The sequence below is a fragment of the Leucopleurus acutus genome, assembly GCF_964270905.1.
Source record: "Leucopleurus acutus genome assembly, chromosome: 3".
Lineage (NCBI taxonomy): Eukaryota > Metazoa > Chordata > Mammalia > Artiodactyla > Delphinidae > Leucopleurus > Leucopleurus acutus.
The window spans coordinates 124487525-124512376 of NC_139145.1; the positions used below are offsets into that span (position 1 = coordinate 124487525).

At 33.4% G+C, this 24852-nt stretch overlaps 1 protein-coding gene across 1 annotated transcript in view; it reads left to right on the plus strand.

The window, feature by feature from the left end:
* The window catches only part of ADAMTS6 (ADAM metallopeptidase with thrombospondin type 1 motif 6), a gene marked incomplete at both ends in the record, with an annotated part of 263234 nt that overhangs the window by 122011 nt on the left and 116371 nt on the right, over nt 1-24852 (plus strand). The window contains one exon of the mRNA XM_082837370.1: nt 21996-22142. Coding sequence (XP_082693496.1) covers nt 21996-22142 — 147 coding nt within the window. The remainder of the gene's footprint in view (nt 1-21995; nt 22143-24852) is intronic.

Genomic DNA, 24852 nt, shown 5'->3' on the forward strand with positions numbered 1-24852 from the left:
AAAATTTATCCTCCAGTTGAGAAAGAATCAAGGAATAGTGATTTCCTTAATGGATATCCTATTTTCTCTGTTTTTCTATTGCAGTTATACAGACATATAACTTATGTAAATTAGAAAATACTTTATAACTTTGGTAAAATGATGTATTGCCAACATAGACTAAAATATTTCAGTTGTGAGGTTTGAAATATCATGAATCTAGTCATTGTCATATATTTTTTATCTTTTATAAATAAAAATTACTTCTAAGCTTAGCATTATGTACATGAATCTGAAGTCATTAGTCTTACATTGGAAATCTTTGATCAATGAAATATAATACAGTTTTAGCATATCTTGTTAAAAGCCTAAGAGAATTGGAATGTGTAGAGGTTAACAGAAGGGATAGACAACATGTCATTAATTTTGGTTTCATGTTCTGAAGAGAACTTTTACAGTAAATCCTATTTTTTCATAATTTGAGTAAGTACAAAATTGTCTGTTCTATCAAAGATCAGTTCATTATATTTGTGTGTCTATTTCTGGGTTCTCTTCTCTGTTCCATTGTTCTATGTGTCTGTTCTTTTGCCAGTACCACGCCGTCCTGATTATGGTAGCTTTATAGTAAGTATTGAAATTGCTAGTGTGAGTTTTCCAATTTCATTTTCTCCTTCAATAGTGTGTTGGCTGTTCTGGGTCTTTTGTCTTTGCATACAAACTTTAGAATCCATTTTTCAATATCTGCAAAGTAGCTTGCTGGGATTTTTATTAGGATTCTATTTAATCTAGAGATCAAGCTGGGAAGAACTGACATCTTTGGTATTCAATATTAATACTCAATATCAACAATATTGAGTCTTCTAATCCATCGACACAGAATATCTCTTCATATATTAGATCTTACAGTTGTTTCTTTAGAATTGTGTACTTTTCTTTATATGAATCTTGTGCATATTATAGATATGTAGCTAAGTATTTAATTTTTTGTTGCTATTGTAACCAGTATTGTGTTTTAAACTTGAAGTTCCAACTGTTCTTTGCTAGTATATTGAGAAGCAGTTGTCTTTTGTACATTACTTCACTTTCTGTGACCTTGCTATACTTTCTGAGTCATTCTATGCGGTTTTTTGTTTTTCTGCGTCTCTTTGGAATTTCCTATAGAAAAAATTGTGTCATCTGTGAACAAAGACAATTTCATTTCTTCCCAATCTCTATATCTTTTTAAAAGTTCATTCATTCATTTTTGTCTTACTGCACTAGCTAAGGTTTCCAGTATGATGTTGAATAGGAAGGGTGAGAAGACATACTTTCCTTGAAAGTTCTCAATCTTAGGGTGAAAGTGTCTAGTTTCTCACCATTAAGTATAACTGTAGGAATTTTTTCTAGATATTATTAATCAAGTTAAGCAAGTTGCCTTCTATTCCTTACTTGCTGAGAGTTTTAGTACAAATGGGAGTTGGATTTTTGTCAAATGGTTTTTATGCATCAATTTTTGGATTATATGCTGTTTTTCATCTTTACCCTGTTGATGTGATGGAATACATTGGTTGATTTTTGAATGTTTAACCAGCCTTGAATACCTGAAATAAATTCCACATGGTCATAATGTATAGTTCTTTTTGTATTGGGTTGGCCAAAAAGTTCATTCGGGTTTTTCCGTAACATGTTAATGGAAAAACCTGAACTTTTTGGCCAACCCAATATGTTGTTGGATTTGATTTGCTAATATTTTGTTGAGGATTGTTGCATGAGAGATATTGGTCTTTATTTTCCTTTCTTGTATAATGCTGGCTTCCCAGAAAGAGTTAGGAAGTGCTTCCTCTGCTTCCATTTTCTAGAAAATATTGTGGAGAATTGGTACAGTATCTTCCTTAAATGTTTAATACAGTTCACTTGTGAAATCATCTGAGCCTGGTATTTTCTAAATTGGAAGGTTAATAATTATTTAATTTCTTTATAAACTGTGTGAGTTTTGGTAGTTTGTGTCTTTTAAGGAATTGGTCCATTTCAGTTAAAGTCATCAAATTTGTTGACTTAGAGTTGTTCATATTATTTCTTTATTATTGTTTTTCTATGTCTAAGGGATCAGTAGTGATAACCCATATTTCTGATACTGGTAATCTGTGTCTTCTCTCTGTTTTAGTTTGTTATCTTGGCTAGAGATTTATCAATTTTATTGATCGTTTCAAAGAATCAGCTTTGGTTTCTCTTTTTTTTCTGTTTTAATTTCTTTGATTTCTGCTCTCACTTTTATTCTCTTCTTCTTCTTGTTTCAGGCTTAAATTGTTCTTTCTCTGGTTTCCTAGGTGGAAGCTTAGAAGTTTGATTTTATGTCTTCATTTTTAATATATGCATTTAAGGCTATAGATTTCTTTCTAAGCACTACTTTTGCTGCATCCTACAAATTTTGATAAGCTGTATTTTCATTGTCATTTAGTTCAAAATACTTTTAAAATTTCTCTTGAAACATCTTCTTTGGGACATGCGTTATTTACAGATGTTCTTTAATCTCCAAATATTTTGAGATTTTCCAACTGTCTTTATGTTATTCGTTTCTAGTTTAATTCCATTGTGGTTGAAGAACATATTTTGTATGATTCCTATTCTTTTAAATCTGTTAAGGTGTCTTTTATGACCTATAGAGTGGTCTATCTTGGTGAATATTCTATGCAAGCTTGAGAAGAATGTGTATTCTGCATTTTTTGTATGTAGTGTTCTATAAATGTCATTTGGATCAAGTTGATTGATAGTGCTGTTCAGGTCAACTGTATCCTTACTGATTTTTTTTTCCTGCTTGATCTATCAATTATTGAAAAAGGGGTGTGGAGGTCTCCAGTTATAATGGTGGATTTGTGTATTGCCCCATGCTTTTCTATCAGTTTTTGACTCAAATGTTTTGATACTATTGTTAAATGCCTACACTATAATTGTCTCCTTGGAGAATTGATCTCTATATTATTATGTAATATCATTCTTTATCCTGAGAAGTTTCCCTTTTCTGAAGTGTCCTTTGTCTAAAATTAATATAGCTACCCCAGCTTTCTTTTGATTCATGTTAGCATGGTATATCATTTTCTATCCATCCCTTACTTTTAACTTAGCTGGGTCATTATATTTATAATGAATTTCTTATGTTCAACATACAGTTGGCTCTTATATTTCTCTTCACTCTGGTAATTGCTGTCTTTTAATTGATGTATTTAGACCATTTATATTTAAATTGATTATTGATATAGTTGAATTAATATCTACCATTTTTGTAACTTTTCTCTTTGTTGCACTGTGTTTGTTTTCCTTCTCTTTTTCTCCTTTCTCTGGTTTTAATTAAACATTTTATATGATTCCGTTTTATCTCTTCTCATAGCTTATCAATTATACTTCTTTTAAAAGTTTTAATTGTTTCTCTTGAGTTTTAGCATAAAATTTTAATATAAAATATATTTAATAATATATATACATAGATACATATATGTTTACATATATTATAACTAATCTAAGTCCCCCTTCAAATAACAGTAGCCTCCCTCATGTGTAGTGTGGGTACCTTATATAGCAGCATACTTTCAGTTCCTCATTCCAATCTCTTATGACAGTGCTGTACTTCATTTCATTTAACTGTTTACTATAATCACCAATATATTGTTACTATTATTATTACTTTTAGGAAACAATTATCTTTTGTATTATTCAGAATAAGAAAAATAGATTTTATTTTTGCTTTATTTATTCCTTTTCTGATGCCTTTCCTTTATTTATATAGATCCAAGTTTCTGACCTATATAATTTTCCTTTTCCCTGAAGAACTTCTTTTAACATTTCTTTCAGTACAGGTCTGTTGATAATAACTTTCCTCAGTTTTTCTTTGTTTGAGAAAGTATTTATTTATCCTCCAGAGCTTTTGAAGAGTAATTTTACTGGGTATAGAATTTTCATGGTGTCTGATCAGAAATTGCTGTTATTCCTACCCTTGTTCCTCTAGAAGTAAGGTTTTTTTGTTTTGTCTTGTTCTGTTTTTCTCTCTGGCTTCTATTAAGATTTTCTTTGTGTCTTTTGTCCTCTGTAGTTTGAGTCAATATGCATAGGTATAGATTTTTTTGGTATTTATCCTGTTTGGTATTCTCTGAACTTCCTGGGTCTATGGTTGGTGTCTGTTCTTAATTTTGGAAAATGCGTGGCCATTACTTCAAACATTTATTCTGCTCCATTCTTTCTTTATTCTATCTCCGGTATTTATGTTATACCTTCAGATATTGTTCCAGAGTTCATGAATGTTTTATTCTGTTTTGTTGTGTGGCGGGGGTTCTTTTTCACTTTTTTTTCTCTCTGCATTTCAATTTGTAAAGGTTCTATTGAACTGTCATCAAGCTCACTGTTTTCTTTCCTCAGTGAGTCCAGTCTACTGATGAGGTCATCAAAGGTATTCTACATTTCTGTTACACTGTTTTTGATTTCTAGTATTTCCTTTTGATTCTTAGTTTTCATTTTTCTGCCTATATTACCTATCTTTTCTTCTATATTGTCTACTTTTTCCATTAGAGCCCTTAACGTATTAATTCTAATTATTTTCAATTCCCTCTCTGTTAATTCCAAAATTTGCATAATATCTCAGCCTAGTTTTAATGCTTGTTTGGTCCCTTTTAACTGTATTTCAGCATGTCTTGCCATTTTTTATTTAAAGCCAGACATGATGTATTGGGTAATGGGGACTGAGGTAAATAGACCTTTAATGTTAGGTAATAGGCATTCTGTCAATAATTGTTAATGAATGAATGAATGAAGAATGTTTGTATTGTAAGGTCTAACTCTAAACTGAATGTTGTCGTTCTTTTAAGGTTTTTTACCCTTTGGGAAAATCAAATGAACTCATTTTTTTCTTGTATGGAAACATTTTTAGTCTATGGAACATGACAAACATTTTACTCTGTCAGTTGATTAAGCTTTATAGCTGTACAGTGCCATTGTTATTTACCCAAGCTAGTAATAAAAATACCATGCATGGTATTATTTTCCTATTTTTTCCTATTTATACTAGATTTTACAAATCTACTATAAAATTTTTATATATTTTAAATTAGAACATATTGCTATTATTATTAAAATGCTACTCCATTACTGTCAGGGCCAGGAAGATGCCAAAATTATGTTACCTATTTGTCCACACACACATACATGTACATACATACACACACACATATATATATATTATATATACAATATACATTTTCATATACAGGCTGTCACATATGCAGACATACTCCCATAGTAGCTAAAACAATGATAATAACATAAAGATGTTTTTTAGAAAAGTTCTTATAATAAAGTCTAACAATTAAATTATTTCAGTGATTAAGTCTTTGCCATGACATGCAGTAATGACAAAAAATAGATTAAACCAGTCAGGTAATTACTGAATTAAGTGTCTGGAATTACAGAACAGAGTAGGTATATGTATGTGTGTTATAGAAATAGTAAACCTACTGAAGTAAAATTTAGTCACTATCAACTTTAGGAACTTTGATAAGGCATTCCCTTCATTTTGCTGGAAAAACAGAAATGAATTTGTAGGCAGACACCATTGTACTAATTGGTTGATATGAATTTCAGCTGCCATAAACTAATTCATTTACATTCTGCTCATAGTACAAGGAAGATTATAATAACAAAGGTTTCCTTGTTCCAGCTACCTTCCCTATCTTTGCCATGATTTCCCTATCTTCCCTACCTTTTCCCTACACACACACACACACACACACACAAATGCACATACACCTATACACCGCACCCAAAATCTTAGTATATCTCAAATAGCTTGTTTCCTCTTTACAGTTAGATGAAAGGAAAAAAGTGTAAAGTAGTAGTAGAAAAGATGTAAATGCATTACAGTGATTTCATTGGCTTTGGAAACCTAACTTTCAAGTCAGAAATGTTTATACTAAATGTGAACATTGCTTTCTACACATATGGAAAGAGTCTAGGTCCTAGATTCTGTTAGGCACCCCCCTCGTTAAATATCTTCCTAAATAAGTTCAGAATCTTGAGTTCACTTAGTTTAGTAAATTGTATATAAAGCCCAGAAGTAGAAGTGAAATTCCAAACTCTGTTTTAGAAAACACATGAACAAATTGTAATAACTATCCTAGTGGGTAACTGTTAAATCTAAAACATGTTTGCCAGATGTGGGTATAGAAGTTTCTGAATACATCCCTTAAATTTCGTCTTTGCTTTTTTATAACAAGTGATTGATAGCCAAGATCAGTTATGAATAAGAACAGATCAAAGAGATTATAAATGGAAAATAATTGTAAAGAAAGATGTCCCTTTCTTCCTTTGTATTTTTCTGCTACAATGAGAAGGCTTAGTTTTGAGATTTTATAGTTGTCACAATTTAGACTATAATTATCTCATCACTGTTTGAAGAGAAATTTAATCATATTAAAAAACATTAGGGGGCTTCCCTGGTGGCGCAGTGGTTGAGAGTCCGCCTGCCGATGCAGGGGACACGGGTTTGTGTCCCGGTCCGGGAAGATCCCACATGCCGCGGAGCGGCTGGGCCCATGAGCCATGGCCGCTGAGCCTGCGCGTCTGGAGCCTGTGCTCCCCAACGGGAGAGGCCACAACAGTGAGAGGCCCGCGTACCGCAAAAAAAAAAATTAGGAAACTTCTTTTTTTGTGAATTTGTAGATGTGTTATCTTTTTGAAGAACTGATTGATCATCTACTGATTTTTTTCTTTTAGTGGAGAATTTAAAAGTACATGTTCTGTGTACTAGTGATTATTTAACAAAATGAAAGGCAGGGTTTAAAATACCATGGTTATCTAACAAGAATAATGATGATAATATATTAGCAACATGGTAAAATTGATTGCTCAGACACAAAAATTCAATTAAGCATTTTAAGATTTTCCTTAGCTGTACAGATTTTGTTAGGTTTGAAAACATCTATTTTGATTTTTAAAGGAATCCAGACTAAATGCATATTAAATTTATACTCCGTAGTCTATGTTTACTCTTCTTCATTTTTTCAAATCTTCCAAAAGAACCAGTAATAATAGTGTACCAAAATCAAGTGTAAGCTATTATTTTGTGGTACAATATACATTGTATTACTTTTGAAATCTTAAGTGGTCATATGATATATGGTGAAATGATGTAAAATATAATCACAAATGAGCTGCATCTTATATATACTAAAAAATACAAAACTTAAATTCTCTCCTTATATATATCTCTCCATATCTATCTATCTATCTATCTACCTTTGTATAAAAGGAAGTTCTGTTCTGTTACATATAGTTTCAAATGAAAAAATATCAGTTTCATAGAAAACTATGTACTTTACTTAAGAAAAGTATTTGAGAAAAGCGTGCATAACAATTGATTAATATATATGATAGGCTCTCCCTGAGTTATAGAAGCTTAACTTAATGAATAACCTTCAGTGCATAATCTCTCAGTCTTTATATAGCTACCATCTTGTCTCTGACTGGTGATGCCATTTATTTTGACCCACAACCTCCCCTCTCCCCCTCTTATTACTTTTTATATGATACTATACTTTTAGTACATTATTTACCATCAAGGGAGGTATACATGTATGATACTTACCAAATTATGTCTCATGATTTACAGTTGATTAGTAGGTATTCTCTCAATGATGTACAATTTAATTGATTCTGGAGATTCACTGAGCACCTGCTGTATTTACCTAATATAGAATGTATTGTGGATACAGTGATAATGAAGACAAAGGCTCCTCTCCTGAAGGAAGATGTCTTTTTATTCACTTTCTCTTTTCCTACTCTTGGTCAGTTTTCCAACTCTTGATCAACTGCTTCAAGAACATCTTTTAACTCACTTCTTTTTTTGTATTCTTTTTTTCTTCCAGTTTTATTGAGATATAATTGAATGTAACACTGTATATAAGTTTAAGATGTACAGCATACTGATTAAACTTACATACATCATGAAATGATTATCACAATAAGTAGTAAACATCCATCATTTCATATAGATACAAAATTAAAGAAATAGAAAAAAAATTTGTGATAAGAACTCTTAGGATTTACTCTCTTAGCGACTTTCATATGTAACACATGGCAGTGTTAATTATATTTATCATGTTGTTACATCCCTAGTACTTATTTGTAGCTGGAAATTTGTACCTTTTGACCACCGTCATCCAGTTCCCCCTCCCCCTATCCTCTTCCTCTGGTAATCACAAATCTGATCTCTTTTTCTATGAGTTTGTTTGTTTTTGAAGTGTAATTGACCTACAGCACTATGTTAGTTCCTGTTACACAACGCAGTGATTTGGTATTTTTATACATTTCAAAATGACCACCACAATAAGTCATTACCATATGTCACCATACAAAGATATTACAAAGTTATTGACTATATTCCCCACACTGTACATTTCATACCCATAACTCATTTATTTTGGAATTGGAAGTTTGTACTTCTGAGCCAAAACGAAAAGCAAAACTGCTAGGTTGGGGTTATGTAGTGTTCGTGGTATATCTTTATGAAGGAAAATAAGAAAAACACAAATTTTAAGATTCAGACATAAAATTCCATTTACCTACAGAACTTTTTTATAATACTTACAAGTATTTACCTACAGAACTTTTTTATAATACTTACAAGTATTTACCTACAGAACTTTTTTATAATACTTACAAGTACCTTTTAGTACTTCTTCAGTAACTTTCACTTATCTTTTCCTTTAGTAAACCTGCTTTTCTTTGAGTACTATTAATTCTACAGAAAAAAAATGTATTCCACTTTGTTTAATTGTTAGTTCCAACAGTGTTGTCATATACTATTTTTCATTTCAGAGGCACAGTTTTAACCTGCAAAATAGGTTAAATAGGCTTGTGTAGGCTACCCTGGACATAGAAAAATAATTTATACTATTAATTCTGGAGTAAATTGTTTCAAGGTCCCCAAAATTAGCTTTAAAACTTTAGAACTAAGTCAATTTACGAAGGCAAGTCAGCTATCTTGTATAATTGGTCTGAAAGGAAAATTTAATTGCTAAGTTTTAGAACAAAGTATTCTTTATATGTTCAGGTACATGAATTCACTATATATTTTCTTTTAAAATATTTTACTTTAAAATATTCTGTGTTTGTGTATGTATGCTTGTATGCATGTGCGCATGTGTTACGACAGACATCCATGAGCACACCAATCAGATTTAACAAATGTTAATATTGTTCCATTTTTGTTTTGGAGCTTTTATTGTTGTTATTTTCAAAGGTTTCCTGTGCCAAGATCATGTTGCTTTAATTACCATAGTTTTATAACAGATATTGAAGTTCTCCCCTCCTTCTTCAAAATCCTCTTGGTTTTTTTCTGACCCTTTACTTTCCTATATTAATTTTGAAATCTTAATGTCAGTTTTCATAAAAAATATATGACAGGATTTTAATTAACCTTTTTATTAAAATGGTGTTGATAGGTTAACAGGTGATTTGTATGATTCCTGAGTGTTTCTCCATGCACTGAATGAACACCTGTTCTCATATGGGGTGAAGTCAAGAACCTAGGCTGCACTTTAGTGAGAGGGACCATCCAGGTAGGACCGTGCCCCAGAGAAGAGAAACCCTGCTGGATAGGGCAGGTGAAGAAATCAGGCCAAAAGAATAGAGTGCCTTTTTTTCCCCTCTAATGGTATAGTTGTAATTCTTAAGATCCTATGTTATTTAAAATTGTGTTTTTAAATGTTTACATATGAAAATATTGATTAGCAACCAGAGTTTCAAACTCACTGCTTCACAATATTTCCTACAGAAATTAAACTGCTGAGGGTTTTGATCAAACCTGACAAACCTAATTGCATCATCTTTTTCTTTTTAACCACACTCCACAGCCACTGTCTTCTCTCTCCCTTTGGCCTTGACCCTATATTTTTGCCTAGAGCAGCACAATGCATAAGTATCAATAGTTCTTAACAAAAGGACACAAAACCATGAGTAAAATAACACTCTAATAAAGCAACTATGTGTTCCTATGCTATAGTCATAGCTTTTATTTTCTAAATTGGTCTAGTTCCCAATACCTCCTCCTATATAATCAACGGGGTCTATTTAAAGTAACTTATGTTAACTAATTAATTAAGCACATCATATCCAATTCACTTTGTGAGAACTTTACTAGTTTAGTCTGCCAGCAGTGTTTAGATAAAAATTCAGTCAGGAAATTGTCAATATCAGGGAAGTCCTGTAGATAGCTGTAAGTGTGTATCCCAGAGGGTGAAGCATAAGGGAACCTGGGCTACATACCCAGAACTTTAATACCACTAAGCCAAATGGAATCCCTGATCAAAAAGAAGTGGAATACTGGTCAAGGTCTCAGAGTCTCAGGAGTAGGTGAAATAATCAAGTAATTCAGTTACTAAAGATTTATGTGCAAGGTAGTGTCTTTTTCACAAGAAGTAGGACCAGAGCCCAACAACTACAATTACCTCAAAAACTAGAACTGAACTGGACCAACAACATGCCATATTTATTGCTGTTCCACAAAGCTATTGGCTTCAGTCTCTCTATATTCTCCCTAATGGTGAACAAAATTAGTCCCAGAACCCATGAGCAGAGTTGAGCCTTCCTGTACTTGTGAGTTATATAACTCAAGTTATGGTAATTTCAAGAACAAGTGCAGAAAAAAATGAAGTTCATTGTAGTGAATATGGAGCGTCAGATTCTATGGATTCCATGCTTTATAAGAGAATGTTTATTAGATCTGCATTTTAACCTTGTGAGTCTCCTCAGTTTATCCAAGTTAAATCTCAGCTGATAGACTTTTCGTTCACTTCACTAATCCTCTAAGTGTTCATCTCCAATTATTAAACTCTGATCAGATATTAAGTACTGTGAATAAAACAAAATATGAAAAAATACTTTCTGCTTAGTGAAGTAACTAGTATAAATAGATCCCTGTGTCAAACCATACATAAGCTTAAGATGTATTAACAGTCACTTTGGAAGACAGTTTGGAGTTTTCTTACAAAGCTAAATATATTTTTACCATAGGATCCAACAACACCGAAATGTAGAAGTCAAACCATTACAGGTTTTAGAACATATAATAGAAGTAAGACATAAAGAATACTAACCATTAAGTACATGATTGACCAAATTAACTACATTAAAATTAAAAACTTAATTGAAAAACACCATAAAATGAAAAGATAGGACACAGTGTAGGAAAAGATGTTTGCAAATGACATGCAGCTGATGTAAGGAACTCCTACAAATTAAATATACAAAGTACTTGAACATTTTACAAAAGAAGAAATCCAAATGCTTGATAAACATATATGTCAAAAGATGTTCAATCTGATTAATAATCAGGAAAATATGTTATATCCACCATGATTAGCACAAATTTAAAAGTCTGAAAATACCAAATATTGGTGAAGATGTGGTACAACTGGAATTCTTATACACTACAGGTGAGAATGCAAATTGGTGCAACCACTTGGAAAAGCTGTTTGGTATTATCTAGCAAAGTTGAAATTTTATCTAACTATGACCCAAGAATTTATTTTCTACAAATATCCCAGAGCAGTGGTTCTCAAATTGTGGTCCATAGTCCCTGGGATTCCCAAAGCACTTTCAGATTAAACCTACCTTCATAATAAGACTTAATTTGTCTTTTTTTTTTTTTTAAGACTGTGTTGTTTACTCTTCACAAAAACAGTGATGGGTATGTACTGGTACTTTAGCATGAATCAAGGAAACCATACTAATAGTCATTGTATTTGTCACCATCGTGCCAGTTTCATTTAAGAATGTCTTTGATGAAGCAAAAGACTTATTAATTTTATTAAGTCATGACCCTTAAGTACATGTCTTTTATCAAATCATCTGTATCACAAAATGGGAAGTATGTAAAGCACGTTTTGCTCCATATCTCAGATGAACTAGCTGCTTTTTCCCTGGAACACAATTTTTATTTAAAAGAACAAATGAGAAACTATGGGTTGTTGGCAGAAATTCACTTGAAAAATGAACAAATGAGCTTACTGTTCAAGGAAAACAACCAACGTTATTTATTGCCAATGATAAAATTTGAGCTTTTGAGCAAAAGTTCAAATTTAAGATAAGTTCCAGCTGTCAGTATGAGCTTGACAGCTTCCTAATGCTTAAAGACTTTTCCAATGAGATTGGTGATATTGATGAAACAGGATACAAAGAGATCACTGATAATGGATTCAGAATCCACATTTCAACTAACCTTTAAGAAATTACTAGTTTTCAAGTTTTCTTGTAGAATCAAAAAAGTCTATCATTATCTGAAAGGGCTAACGAAAATACTCTTCCCCTTTCTAACTATACATTAGTGTGAGGCCAGATTTTCATCATATACTTCAACCAAAACAAAATACCACAATAGACTGAATGACGAAGGAGATATGAGAATCCAGCTATCTTCTAGTAAGCCACACATTAAAGAGATTAGCAAAAATGTAATTAAACAATGCTATTACTCTCACTGACATTCTTTTGTTTGGGAAGGTTTTTTTAAATTAAAATGGTTATTTATGTTAGCATGTATTGGGTTTATTATTACTTAAAATGAATTAATAACTATTTAAAAAGTTTCTTAGTTTTAATTTTTATTATGATAAATATCACCACATACAACCTCATAAACAAAAGATCTTTGGGGTCTTCAATATTTTTAAGAATATAAAGGACACCAAAAGTTTAAGAAGCTGTTTTAGAGATACTCTTACATATATGACCAGGAATTATGTTTAAGAACGCTCATAGCAATATGATCCATAGTAGCCCCATATCAGGAACCACAGCAAATCCTTCATCATAGAATGGATAATTAAATGGTGTATTTATAAAGGAAATCGATATAGCAGTGAAAATGAATGAGGTATATAGCTAGACGGCTCAGCAGAGATGATGCTTTCTAAAAAAATGTTGAATAAAAGAAGCAAGTTTTGGGCTTCCCTGGTGGCGCAGTGGTTGAGAGTCCGTCTGCCGATGCAGGGGATGCGGGTTCGTGCCCCGGTCCGGGAAGATCCCACATGCCGCGGAGTGGCTGGGCCCGTGAGCCATGACTGCTGAGCCTGCGCGTCCGGAGCCTGTGCTCCGCAATGGGAGAGGCCCGCGTACTGAAAAAAAAAAAAAAAAAAAAAAAAGAAGAAGAAGAAAAAGAAGCAAGTTTTAAAAGCATATATACAGTGTGATGCCACTTTATTATTTCAAAACCAGGCAGAGTTAACATATATTGTTTAGAGATGCATAGGGAATGATAACCCTGAGAACAGAAGTCAAGATAGTAGTTCTCTCTCAGGGGAGGAAGAAGAATATAACTGTTAAGGTGAATACAGGGGACAAGCTTTTATTATTCTGAAAATGTTGTATTTCTTAAATTTGGTAGAGATAACATGGATGTTTGCTTTATAATTATTCTTTAAAATGTAAATATATGTTTTATTCTCTCTTAAGTATGTATGATATAAAATAACATATATTATGAACATAAGAGAATAAATTAACCTCAGAAAAACAAAACAAGAAAATATAATTAAGAAGTATGACAAGGGAGTTAATCTGACTGGTGACCAGTTGCACTTGTGTTGTATGCATTGCCTGCCATGAAACTCAAATAGAGTCACATAGAGTCAATAAACCATCAAACTTTTACATTATTTTTAAACAAAGCTGAAGTTTATCTTGAAGCAATTTTTGTTAGAATGATTCATAACATCTCTATTTCTTGAGTTCTTGTTCAAAATGCTTTTATACTCAGTTTGGCCGGATACAAGATTTTTCCTAGGCACTGCTCTATTGTGTGCTGGTGTTAAATGTCACCATGGAGAAATCTGAAGTTAATCTGATTGTTTTACTATTACAGGTAATTTGTTCTTTTGCCCTGATTGCCCAAAATATATTTTATTTTTGATGTCCAGTAAGTTTACTAGGATGTGACTCAGTGTGGATTCACCTGTGTCAGTTTTTCCTAGTAGAATAGTTCACATTTGATGAGATTTTAGCCATTTTTGTTTCTTGAAATTTTTCTTGTATTTTTAAGTCACTTTTCTTTCTGTTTATTATTTTGATTCTTCTCTTTAGGGACAACAGTGATATATATATTGGATTCCTTTATTTTGATCCTTTTAAACTCTTTGTACAATTTTTTTTTTTTTTTTTTTTTTTGCGGTACGCGGGCCTCTCCCTGTTGTGGCCTCTCCCGTTGCGGAGCACAGGAGCACAGGCTCTGGACGCGCAGGCTCAGCGGCCATGGCTCACGGGCCCAGCTGCTCCATGGCATGTGGGATCTTCCCGGACCGGGGAACGAACCCGTGTCCCCTGCACCGGCAGGCGGACTCTCAACCACTGCGCCACCAGGGAAGCCCTGTACAATTTTATTTTGCTTGCTCTTTTTACTTCTATGAGGAATGTTTTCAGCAGTTGCCTTTTTTTTTTTTTTTTTTTTTTTTTTTGCTAACTCATCATGGCCTTTTTCCTGTGATGGTTTTATTCCACCCCCCCACACACACACATTTATTTCCTCTGACAGTTCATGCTTTCATCTCTCATCTTGCCGTATCTTCCCTGATTGCTTGTATCTCTGCGTTAAATTCTTGTTTTTATGAAATGATGTCTTCGTTAAGTTTGAGTTCATATGTGTCCAATTTTTATCTTTCCTGTAGCAACATTTTTTTCTGCCAAGTGTCCCTCATCTTCTGTTTGTATTTTCCTGTTCTTTTTTTAAAAAATTATTTCATATATTCTAGACGTACTTCTTGTTCCTTTTGAATCATACATCTTTGAATGAGTTTGATTTTTCTGGATGAACTACTTGTAGAAGGTTTATGTTGGGTAGGCACCAGAGCTACTTTCTCAGCAGGAATTTATTACTGATATACAGTATTGCGTGATTCAAGTTCTTTAACCCTGTATTTCTTTAACAACTGCTGGCAAGGTAGAATCTCTCTTTCACCTTTCCTGACTGACAGACTGATTCCTACAAATATAGTTTTTATGACTCCCCAGTTAGCCCCATCTACTCTTCCTCTGACAACTAGAGCAAGGGTGTATATTCCAACAGTTTGCACCCTTACATCAATTGCTTATAAGAAAGTATTGTTGGTTTTGTCCCTCAGATTGTTGCACTTAACTTTGGAGAACATGCTCTACTCGTTTTAGCTTAGATCACTTCTTGTTGTCCCCTCTCTCTGTGTGTCTTTCCACATCCTTCTAATTTTTCTGTATTCAATCAGCCTCCCACATACATTATGATATGGTGGTTTATGGTTTTAGAAGTTTCCTACTTTTCATTAAATGTAAAGTTTGTGGGGTTTTTTTCTTATTTTTCTTATTGGTTTTGGGTGATATCTTAGAGGAAAAGGGAAAACTTTTTACTCAAAATGTAGAAATAAGAGTGTCCTTTAAACTTTTGAAATAAATCAGAAGTACTAAGATATGAGAAAGGGAATTTTTGATCTTTCATTTGTTTCCCCTGGGAGATTTAGTTGAAAATCTTCAACATATAATTTATTTCCTGGGAAACAACTTACTTTGTTTTAATAGATTTGGGGCTTCATTTTCTGAAAAATTAAGACTAATTTTGAAGTACTTTAGTTTCAGGATTACTTAGCTTTCCATAATTGGGTATATTATCCTAATTGACTACAAACTTCTCTCTCATTGAGTTTGAGATTTGATTTTACCTTATTTATAAGCTAATAAGTTAGCTTATTACTGTTGCATGGAGCAAAAGACATGAGATTCCTGGATCAGAGACTTCAGCACAGCAAGCAGCATAAGCATCAGCATATTTATTTTGGTTCCTTTTGGCCCCAAATCCCACATGGGCAACACAGTATGGCCCAGATGAATGCCACACATGTAGTGGGTTTGCATCAAAACTGAGAAACAGGGGCTTCCCTGGTGGCGCAGTGGTTGAGAGTCCGCCTGCTGATGCAGGGGACACGGGTTCGTGCCCTGGTCCGGGAGGATCCCACATGCTGCGGAGCGGCTGGGCCCATGAGCCATGGCCGCTGAGCCTGTGCGTCCAGAGCCTGTGCTCTGCAATGGGAGAGGCCACAACAGTGAGAGGCCCACGTACCGCAAAAACAAACAAACAAACAAACTGAGAAACACTGAGCTTGGGAAATCTAATAGTTTTATAGCAAGTAGTAAGTAAACGTGCTTTGTCCAGGGGAAGATGTTACTTCATTTCCTAAAGTTGTCCTGAGGAATGGCCTGGGTTAAGAGCAGGCTTGGCAGACTTGGCATACTCAGCAAAATGTGGGGGAATCACAAGAGGCCTAAGGAAGACTTTCTCTCCCGTTTTTCTCTCTTTCTCTAACCCTCCACAAATGAGAATCGTTGCCTAATCTATTAATTTTATTGAACTTAAATGATTAATTTTGTTAAACACATAAAACCAACCATGGAAGTATTCTCTTGTTATCACTATTCACTCACTGGGGTGGGCGCCAGGTTCACCAAACTCTCTTTTGTTCTTTTTTTTTTTTTTTTTAATTATTATTTTTTAACTCAAGAGCAGAGAGTTGAGTTTATTTTCTGTCTATCTGTCTATCCTTATTTCTTGTCACAACATCATTATCAGTCCCAGCAAGGACCCTTTTTGTTTCATATATGTGCATATATTTCTATATTCCCATTTTCCACTTCCATTTCTTCCCTCCCATAGATAACTCCTTTAATAAATTTGATATCTATATTTGAATTCATATGTATCCTTGCAAAATATTGCAGGTTGTTTTATATATGTCTGTGTTTATTTTTTAACTTTTTAAAAAAATTTTATTTATTCTTTTTTTTTTTTTTGGCTGCGTTGGGTCTTCATTGCAGTACATGGGCTTCTCACTGCAGTGGCCTCTCTTGCTACGGAGCACAGGCTCTAGGCGTGAGGGCTTCAGTAGTTATGGCATGTGGGCTCAGCAGCCGTAGCTCACGGTCTCTAGAGAGCAGGCTCAGTAGTTGTGGTACACGGGCTTAGTTCCTCCATGGCATGTGGGATCTTCCCAGACCAGGGCTCGAACCCATGTCCCCTGCATTGGCAGGCAGACTCTTAACCACTGTGCCACCAGGGAAGCCCTATTTTTTAACTTTTTAAGTTTGAAATGTTTTCAGACTTATGGAAAAATTGGTACAGTAGAAAGATTTCCTCTGTGTCCCTGAGTCAGATTTAAAAATTGTTAATATTTTGCAACATTTCTTTCTCTCTCTTTTTGTATATGTACATGTATTTTTTTCTGTACTATTTGAGAATAAGTTGTAGACATGTCCCCTATCCCTAACTATTTCAGCATCTGTGTCCTGAGAAGAAAAGATAATCTCTTACGTAAGAGTATAATTATCACATTAGAAAGTTTAACATTGATACACTACTACTATCTGATATATAGTCCTATTCAAATTTCCTCAATCGTCCCAGCAATATTTTTATAACCTTCTCCCCCTCCAATCCAGTTTCTGTTGCATTTGGTAATGTCTCTAAAGTCTTTAATCTGGAACAATTCCTTGGCCTTTCTTTGTTATTTGATAAGATATATGTAATTTTTGTTTGCATGTATGATATAGTGCTATAGACCTTGTTCCTTTTCTCAATTTTTTCAGTGTTTTTAAGATCTACCTATATTTATGTGTAGACATCTATCTTGTTTGTTGCTTCCAACTTCTGCTTAGTATTCCATAATATACATCTGCCAAAGTTTATTTATCCATTCCCCAGTGATGAACACCTAGATTGTCTTCAACTCCTTGCTATCATAAATAATTCTGTCATGAACATCCTCATACATGTTCCCTTTGGGAATATTTCTGGGATATCTCTCCAAAAACAGGATTGCTGGGTCATAATGTTTCCTCTATTTAATATGACCAAATACTGATGAATTGCTCTCTGGAACTGTTGCCTGACCACACTATAACTGTTGCGTGCTAAGATCCCAGTTTCTCTACACCACTGTCAACACTTAGTCCTAGGTAACATTCTAATTTATGCCAGTATGATGGTTTAAAGTAGACTCGTTTATTTTCTCTAATCATTAGTAAGTTTCATTTCTTTTGACAAACTCCTCACTGATAGAGTTTCCTCAGGAAGGAGCTTATCTGTAATATATATGTGTATATATAGATATAGATATAGATATATATACATACACATACACACACACGCGTGCGCGCACGCGCGCGCGCGCACACACACACACACACACACACACACACACACACACACACACTGTCTTTCCCCGGCCTGGTCAGTGTATTAGAGGGATTTTTTTTTTTTTTTGCGATACGCGGGCCTCTCACTGTTGTGGCCTCTCCCGTTGCGGAGCACAGACTCCGGACGCGCAGGCTCAGCGGCCATGGCTCACGGGCCCAGCTGCTCCGCGGCATGTGGGATCTTCCCGAACTGGGGCACGAACCTGTGTCCCCTGCATCGGCAGGCGGACTCTAAACCACTGCGCCACCAGCGAAGCCCTAGAGGGATCTTTTGAAGCTGATGTCATAAACGGCAATTGTAAACTCCCATTTCACTTTGTGTCACTGTTAGTGAACTAGTTGACATTGGTCAGGTCATTTCTGGGATTTCTTATGTTTTAAATATAAGCTGCAAAAGTATACATTATCTTAGACACCTGAAATGGAAATCCTTAAGACAGCTTTCTGCATCTGACACTTAAACTATAAGGATTGTAAGTAGAAATAGAATTTAAGGTTTACTTCTTCAGATAGTTGAGTTCATTAGTTTTTAAATCTTTTCCCATATATACTTCTGAATTTTTTTAACATCTTTATTGGAGTATAAGTGCTTTACAATGGTGTGTTAGTTTCTGCTGTATAACAAAGTGAATCAACTATACATATACATATATCCCCATATCTCCTCCCTATACTTCTGAAGTTTTAAAAACTATGTACCCTATTGTTTATTTTTCAGTTGATGTCCAACATTTTTTATGTCTAACTAATTGCAAAGGATAGAATTTCTAGACTACTGCAAAAATTAGTATGTAAAAAATAAAAACCTCCTTTAAATATACCTGATTGAATCTAAATGCCATAACAATTTGGTAACCATCATTATGCATTTTAAAAATACACTAACAGGGGACTTCCTTGGTGGTCCAGTGGGTAAGACTCTGTGCTCCCAATACAGGGGACCCAGGTTCGATCCCTGGTCATGGAACTAGATTCCACATGCGGCAGTGAGGATCTCGCATGCTGCAACTAAGACCCTGTGCAGCCAAATTAATAAATAAATAAATATTTTTTTTAAAGATTATTTAAAAAATACACTAACAGCTTCTTCTTTTATAGCCAAAATTTGCATATTTTTCCCTCCTTTAACTCAATATGTCTGCTCTTCCTTTCCCTCCCAGAATATCAATCCTAATGTATATTTTAATATTTCTTAATATACTTTTAAAATATGTTTTTATGCTTAAAAGTATTTTTAATTATATCAAATATCTCTAACAAAAAAATTTAAGTTGCAATTACATTTTTAAAATTTCCTGTGATCATAAAAAAATTTTTCTGAATTATATGTTCATTACATTACAATTATTAGTTAATAATTTATTAGAAGAATATATACATATTATGAATTTTAATAATTAAATGTAAAAATAAAGTTTTTGTTAGAAGATGTATCTTTAAATGTATATTTTCAGTTACTGCCGTTACTTCATTACTGCTAGAATGAGGCAGGATTTTAGCACCAATTCAGTTTCTTTATTTTGTTTCTATAGATGTGAATGTTGAGAAAATTGGATCACATATGTAAATAGATAAGATGAAAGGAATTTATTATAGAAATATCACTCAGTTCTTTGAGCTCCTTTTGAATTCTTTGTCAAAACGTAACCATGGTGATCTATCATCAAATTTTTTAACAACCCATCAGCTGTTAATTTGATTATATCTTCCTATAAACTTGATGAAAACAAGAAACTACATGTTATTTAATCAATAAAGTCATTCTTTTTCTCAGTGCTGACCCTAAATGTTTCCAGTTGTCTCTTTCCTTGACACCCATTTTTTATAGCCAAAGGCAATGAACTATTGTAAAATTATGTATGACTGAAAGATAAGTCGTTCTTTTATAACGTGGGAGAAATATGATTTCAAAAGAAGCTTTACGTTTTTTTTAGAAAAGAGTAAGTAAGGAAGTTGGGAATCTCAAAAGTGATTTTCTGAAAGCTATCTGTGCCTGCCTACAGCTATCTTAATATTACTCAGAGATTTGTATGAGACTACTGCTGAAAGGAAATAATATTTTTTAAGCTATCAGTATCATCATTTGAAAAGAATCATAGTAGTAATCACCTCATAGCATCAACCTTTGAGAGAAGTGTAGAATATTAAGCTTATTGAATTATAAATTTATAGTGAGGAATTTTTAATGTAAATCTATAGCTGATTGTTTTCACAGAATATATGTCTAATTCAACAAACAGTAAATTCCACCTTTATGTTCCTAGAAGAGGTTGACTTGAGTGTGTTGATGTCAAACACAAGAAGGCTAAGTATTGATGTTCTTGGAAGGTTATTTGGTTATGTGGAAGGGCTCTCATATGATTCTCTTCCTTTGTTTATGTTAGTCCCTATACCTGAATTATTAGTTCCTCCTCCCTCCTCCCACCATACAGGGACATATTATATGTCTTTATTATAGCTCTTTTATATTGTATTTATGAAGGCCAGTTCATTCACCTTCCTGAGCATGTCTCAAATCTAATCCCACTTCTCTATCCCGTGCCCTAGTTCAGACCTACATCATTTCTTAATTGGGTATCATCTTCTCTCTGTGCTCCCTGGCTCAATTCTCTTTCCACTCTATTGTTTCCACCACAGAATTACTATAATGATCTGTCTAAAATACAGGTCAATTCCATATTTTCCTACTCAGAAATCCTCAGTTGCTCTTTCTGACAAATCTTCAAAGTCTGTACACTGCCAAAAGTATCAGTATTTACTTTCATTTATTATCTTGTGATTATCTGTTCTCAACTATCTCTCCAAATTTTTCTCTAGCAACTATTCTTATCTGTATTATACTCATGTCACACAAATTACTTATTCCCTTGAACACATATCATGGTGCATTTAGTAGAATGTCACAGTGGACACAATAAGGATTTTTTTAGTGATTTTCACCTAAACTTCTGGCTATTTGTGATGAAAGGCTTAAATTTATTCATATGCAGTAGGTAGATCCTTTTTTATTTATCCATTTATCCACAGAAAAATTTTATGATTTATCATTGAGATGTGTTTTTAAATCACATTGATAACACTAAGCATGGCTACAGGACACAGGAAAAAATGACAAAGAAAAGCTTTAAAAAATCAGGGAGGCCATGGTAAAGAAAAGGCTATATTCATAATCCTTAAATGTATCAGGATTTTTCAAAAGGTGTTTTGAAGACACATACACACACAAACATAAATTACATAATGTATTTAATTCTCCTTTATCCATATTAATAAGAAAAGAACTTTTATGTTTGGCCTATAACCTAGAACTCTATGGGTCATAACTATCTTTTCATAATTCCCTTTTGGATTCAGCAAGTGAGGTAGCTTGAACTCTAGCATGTTAGAGGTAGGTTCTACTAACAATTTCAACACTTATTAACTGTGTGATCTTTAATAGGTTAATTATCTTTAGTAAATCTCAGTTTTTCTCATCTATAAAGTTAGAATTAATATATATCCCCTCTCTGTTCAAGTAGAGACTGTATCATATGAGATAACATTTGAGAGTATGTGATAAATTTAGAGAGATTTAGAAATATATTGTATCATTGAATTATTCCTTAATCTCTTTAACATTAATTCTATATTTCCTTAGAGGACCTGGTCTATCTTGATGGAAGCCGTATGTTGATAAGGCTAATAAATGATCAAATAAGGAAATAAAGGATGTATTGAGGGTTTGTTTGTTTTATTTTTTCTTATTTTGTTTCTTTTATGTTTCTTATGTTTCTTCCTTGTTAAAACAGTTTTGGTATGAACCATGATGGAATTGGAAATTCTTGTGGGACGAAAGGTCATGAAGCAGCAAAACTTATGGCAGCTCACATTACTGCAAATACCAATCCCTTTTCCTGGTCTGCCTGCAGTCGAGACTATATCACCAGCTTTCTAGAGTAAGTAATCTCTGGAGAGTGATGATGAATTGCTCCAGAAGTAAGCCATTGATAGAAGCCTAATATGTAGTGCTTCAAACTTTGCATAATGAGTAACTTTTATAGGGCCCAGTGTTCCCATATTTCAGGCTGTTCCCAAAATACTTTACTATATCATTGTGGCAAATTTTCTCCTGCATACTCAAACAGAACACAAACTGAACAGATTAGGGGAACTGAAGCGAGGCTGTAAAAGGGGTTGATGATGTGAGTGTTAGAAATGTTAAATAAATGGGAAGCAATATCAGAAAGAATTTAGATTTATATAATTTAATAGCGCATAAGCCAAGCTTTAATTCAGTGATTACATATTTCACTTTGTTGGTAAAAAAACTAAGTTCTATAGGAATGCCAAAGTATCTAATAGTAACAAACAACAACAACAAAAAACCAACGCCCAGGAAATGAAAAAGAAAATTTGTCTTTGAAAATTTATTATAGTGACTCATCTTTTCTACAGTTTGAGAACTTCTTTGCTGATCCTTTAACATATATTCCAAGAGTCTGGTTATTTAAGTATGAAGAATATAAATTAGCTCAGGTATAACTATGTTTAGGAAAGCAGATGTTTTTCCACATGTCATCTGCATCGGGCTCCAGGATTAGACTTTGGAAACTGATAGACTTAGGTCTCACTTCCTAACAGTGTGACCTTGGACATATTACTTAACCTTCCTAATATTCAGTGACCTCATTTGTTGAGTGAATTTAGGTAGTAATACACACATCATCAGGTTGTCATGTAAATAATTATGTATAACACTGTAATGTATATAAAACACTTAATAGACATTCATTAAGTGGTATAGTATTATTTTAAATAATATCGAGGTTTTAAGCACTATTGCTCTATCATTACCTTCAACTATTTTGTGCCATTTTTTTCTGAGGAGGAGAGATTAAATACTTTGTGAAAAAGTGAGTCATACATAAAGTACAGGCAAGCAACAAAAATTCTTTTTAAAAATTGTCTTTGTTCAAAGTTCACCTTAACATGATTATAGTGTAAAATTTTAGAATTCAGATAGGTTATATAGGGCAACACTATTCATTAAAATTTTGGTTCATATCTGCTAATAGCCAGATTATATTCTTAAAACTTATAGTTACATATTTTTAAAAGCCACAAACAAGAGATTTTCAATTACCTAGCACAATGCTTTACTCAATCAAAGATCAAAAGATAAATGTTTAAAATGGACTCTTTTGAATTAATTAATGTGATGATGAAATTGAAGGAATTAGAAATTTATTTTAGAAGGTAGCTCTTCTGAATAACCATACTATAACCTAACAATTTTTAATGTTAGTAATAGATTAATTATAACACTGTACTTGCCTTGTGCCAAAACTGGGTAAAGGGCTATAAAGATAGACCACAGAGAATTTGTTTGACATGTTTTGGTAGTAATTAACAGAAAGTACTAGCAATATCATTTTCTGAGATGTTTTTAACGAGATCATATAACCTAAATATTAAACATTGTTGAAGATCTACTCTCCCCAGAAGTCAAGCCAGTCTGGAATTTCTCCCTTGACTTGGCACATGTTTTTATAATGGAATCTTAGTGTCTACCACCAGAAAGACAAACTGTATGCATGCTCAGTATTCCTGGGGATTTTTGAAGGCTTTCCTCCGCTTGCTTTTTTTTTTTTTCCCCAAGTACCATTTCTCTCTCCTCTATCCTGTTTCTATTGCACAGTCCATTTGCTAGGACAATCTCTGTATACTAAATACAAGGACCGGTTTTGATTTCTTGCCAGACCCTGCCTAGTTAAAGCTCTATGAAGGCCATTAAACTCCAAAAGGGAATCCCTAAATTGCTGATAAAATACAGTCAAGAAATCACCACTGGTTTTGTCAGAGATGTAAAATTATTACTAGTTGCAATAAAGTGTTCGATTGAATTAATTGAAAGAATTAATCCAAAAAGCATTATGTAAGCCTTATTGCCTCTTTGCATTTTCTATGTGTAAGCATGATTAGTGTTGACAGGGTTGTCATGGGTTTAATTATCCTGTATTTTATAAAAATATTTCTGTTGTGCATCCTCATGGGAATGCTCACAAAGTTAAAGCCATTAGTAAAAGATAGATGTGAAAGACAATGGGTAGAGATTTTGGGGAAAGTTGGTGCTTTTTTTCCCCTCTTTAATAGTAAACTGAACAACTCTGTAATCTGACCAAGCAATAAAGTTTTTTTAAACACAAGGCCCTTTAAAAAGGTCAGTTCACTGGAGCACAAAGACATAATAGTAACTTTCTTGAATTTCTTTTTTCCTCTTTATTAATGCAGTGGACTTAATTGCTTTAACAGCTATGTGTGATATTTTAAAAAATACAGTGATATTTTGATCAGGGATTGAGATTACATTTATGTTTTATAGTTGGCTCAAAAAGAGTCATAACATTTTATTTTCGTTTCTCTTCTCAAGAAAAAGAAATCTTGAAAGATGAATTGTTTAGGAACTGCAGCCCAGCCAACAGAATGCATACTTTTCTCTACTTAGTGACTGTATAGGCCAAAGATGATGGTGGATTTTAACAATGAGCTTTCTATGATTTATAGAGATTCACTATTCACTATGTTCAACTGAAAACAGTTTCATGGCCTTTAAGTGCCAATAGAGTAAAAAGTCTCTCGTGTCATTCTGAAACACTAGGTGCTATT